The 3,001-nt window shown below is 40.7% G+C and overlaps 1 protein-coding gene across 1 annotated transcript in view; it reads left to right on the top strand.

Annotated features, from left to right (window-relative positions):
• The first annotated feature begins 383 nt into the window (after positions 1–383).
• The window catches only part of LOC116843608 (WAG22 antigen-like), an 8,868-nt gene continuing 6,250 nt past the window's right edge, over positions 384–3,001 (top strand). Inside the window, exons 1-4 of the mRNA XM_032814143.1 lie at positions 384–444; positions 2,039–2,539; positions 2,591–2,659; positions 2,810–2,998. Coding sequence (XP_032670034.1) covers positions 384–444; positions 2,039–2,539; positions 2,591–2,659; positions 2,810–2,998 — 820 coding nt within the window. The remainder of the gene's footprint in view (positions 445–2,038; positions 2,540–2,590; positions 2,660–2,809; positions 2,999–3,001) is intronic.

The following is a 3,001-nucleotide window of genomic DNA, read 5'->3' as shown; positions in this document are numbered from 1 at the left end:
GTAATATTATTGTTACATATTTTACGAAACTATGTGATCTGATATTGTTAATTCTTATATATCAAAAGACACGGTAGTTTCTCGCGCCAAGTGCATAAGCGAAGCGACGCGCACGGGCAGCGAGACGGATCGTGTATATTCACGCGAAGCATCTCGTTGATCGGAGGCATGATTTATCATATCGTTTTACTATGACGGCTAAACTTACGAGGTTCTAGGTGAGCTTAATCGATTCTTTAGGGTTAATTATATTATTAAAAAACTCTTTATTTTTGTCCTACATTCCCTACAAGACGAGATATTTTAGCTTAAAGTCAGAAATTAGAAAAAACCATCTCAGAATTCGTCGACGCTAGGATATACGATTGCGGATCGGAAACAAGATGGCGTCTGTGTCCTTGTGTCACGTGACCCATGAGATGATGAGCATGCTATACGACACACGTACACGTGCATATACACATACAGCTGTATAGAAAGAAAACGAGAAAGAGAGTAAGAGAGGGAGAGAGAGAAAGAGAGGGTGAGAGAGGGAGGGAGTGGGAGGGAGAGGGAGAGGGAGCGAGAGAGAGAGAGAGAGAGAGAGAGAGAGAGAGAAAGAGAGAGAGAGAGAATGGTACGTGAGAGTGACAGCATGAGTGAGAGACAGAGAGAAAAAGCATAATAACTTATTGACAAGATATGTTTTTAAAAGAAAAATGTTATAATACAAAATATGAAGAAAAAAGACAAAAAGAAACAAAAGAAGAAGATTTTACTATCAAAGTATGTTTAACTAATTATTAAGTTATTATTTAATTGCAGCCCGTCTTCTATCGATAGAGTCTGCTGATCTAATCAGATTATGTCTGTTTACATATTGTGTTTCTTGTTGATTATATTAGATGCTTTCCAATTACATACACAATTCAGTGTTACACAAATCAGTTTATTGGTTGCATAATATCTTACAATTTAGTAATATGTGACCAATAAACTGTTTTTGTCAAGATGTATTAAGTGTGTGTCAAGATGTATTAAGCAATTGGAAAGCACCCATTGATTGATGCATAATATTTCTTGATTTAATATTAATATTAACAATGACAGAACATTCGTGTGCAGGTAGAGTGGATAGTGTTGCAAATTTTGTTGAAAAATATGTATGTGCTCTGTTCTGCAAGTAAGTATACATGTGTTCTGCAAATAAATATATTTATCTAAACAACAGAATATCTAAATATTTTATAATTACACAGAAGATGTATTACTTACTATCAAATATATTAATCATATCTTAATCTTATTATTTTTAATAATTACCATGAATATCAGTAATCAGTAAATTACTGTTCCGCAAGCAAGTATATTTATGTAAAAAACAGAAAGAGAGTATATCCAATTATTTTATAAATATAAGAATTTCATTAAAATCTCAATTGAATTTTTTCAGTAGAGTAAATAAGGATAGACATACACGAAACACTAAGAAACAAAGGCAAATAACTAGCACAATTGTTATTAAAAAAATGTTTTATTTATAGTATAACAAATATATAACAATGTATTTTATATATATATATATATATATATATATATATATATATATATATAGTCTATACATATTTATATACTTTATAAACTTTATATATATTATGTACTCTCTCTTACATATCTGAACTACATTTGACATACGGAAACCTTTGCTACAATTAGATTTAGATATGTAATAAATTAATTAAGAAAAAGAGAGAGAAATTGCTATATATATGTAAAGTAATAATTGATTACTATACATACATAAAATAATCTCTTCCTCTCTCTCTCTATTAAATAGTTTATTACATATGTATAAGCCTAATTGTAGCAAAGGTTTACATATACCTATTTATATACTTTATAAACTTTATATATATATTATATACTCTCTCTTGTGGTGGTGCTGCTGGAGCCGCTGGTGCTGCTGGTGGTACTGGTGGTGCTGTTGCTGGTGGTGGTGGTGGTGGTGGTGGTGTTGGTGCTGCTGCTGCTGCTGCTCCTGGTGCTGCTGGTGTTGCAGGTGCTGTTGCTGGTGCTGCTGGTGATGGTGCTAGTGGTAATGGTGGTGCCGTTGGTGCTGGTACTGCTGGTGGTACTGCAGGTGCTGCTGGTGCTGCTGATGTTACTGGTGCTGCTCGTGCTGCTGCTGCTGGTGGTGGCGCTAGTGGTGATGGTGGTGCTGTTGGTGCTGGTGGTGCTAGTGCCGCAATTGGTGCTGCTGGTGTAGCTGGTACTGCTGGTGCTGCTGCTGGTGGTACAGGTGTTTCAGGTGCTACTGCTGGTGATGCTGGTGTTTCAGGTGCAGCTGCTGGTGGTGCTGGTGCTGCTAGTGCTGCTGGTGATGCTGCCGGTCTTGCTGGTACTGCTGGTGCTACTGGTGCTGGTGGTATTGGTGGTGGTGGTGCTGCTGCTGCTGGTGCTGCTAGTGGTGCCGCAGGTGTTGCTGGTGCTGCTAGTAATGCTGCTGGTATTTCTGGTGCTCCTGGTGCTACTGGTGCTGGTGGAATTGGTGGTGGTGGTGGTGCTACTGGTGTTGGTGGTGGTGGTGACGTTGGTGCTGCTGGTGTTGCAGGTGCTACTAATGGTGCTGCTGGTACTGCTGATGCTGCTGGTGCTACTGGTGCTGGTAGTGGTGGTGGTGGTGCTGCTGCTGCTGGTGGTGGTGACGTTGGTGCTGCTGGTGTTGCTGGTGCTGCCCTTGCTGCTGCTGCTGGTGGTGGTAGTGGTGGTGCTGCTGATGCTGCTGCTGGTGCTGGTGGTGGTGGTGACGCTGGTGCTGCTAGTGTTGCAGGTGCTGCTGGTGGTGCTGCTGGTATTGCTGATGCTGCTGGTGCTACTGGTGCTGGTGTTATTGGTGGTGGTGGTGGTGCTGCTGCTGGTGGAGGTGACGTTGGTGCTTGTAGTGTTGCAGGTGCTGCTGGTAGTGCTGCTGGTACTGCTGATGCTGCTGGTGCTACTGGTGCTGGTGGTGGTGGTGGTGGTG

Source organism: Odontomachus brunneus, unplaced genomic scaffold (assembly GCF_010583005.1).
Source record: "Odontomachus brunneus isolate Ranch 3 - 2012 unplaced genomic scaffold, Obru_v1 Obru_scaffold_034, whole genome shotgun sequence".
Taxonomy (NCBI): Eukaryota; Metazoa; Arthropoda; class Insecta; order Hymenoptera; family Formicidae; genus Odontomachus; species Odontomachus brunneus.
The sequence above is the reverse complement of the archived record's forward strand: the minus strand, read 5'-3'. Positions and strand labels throughout refer to the sequence as shown.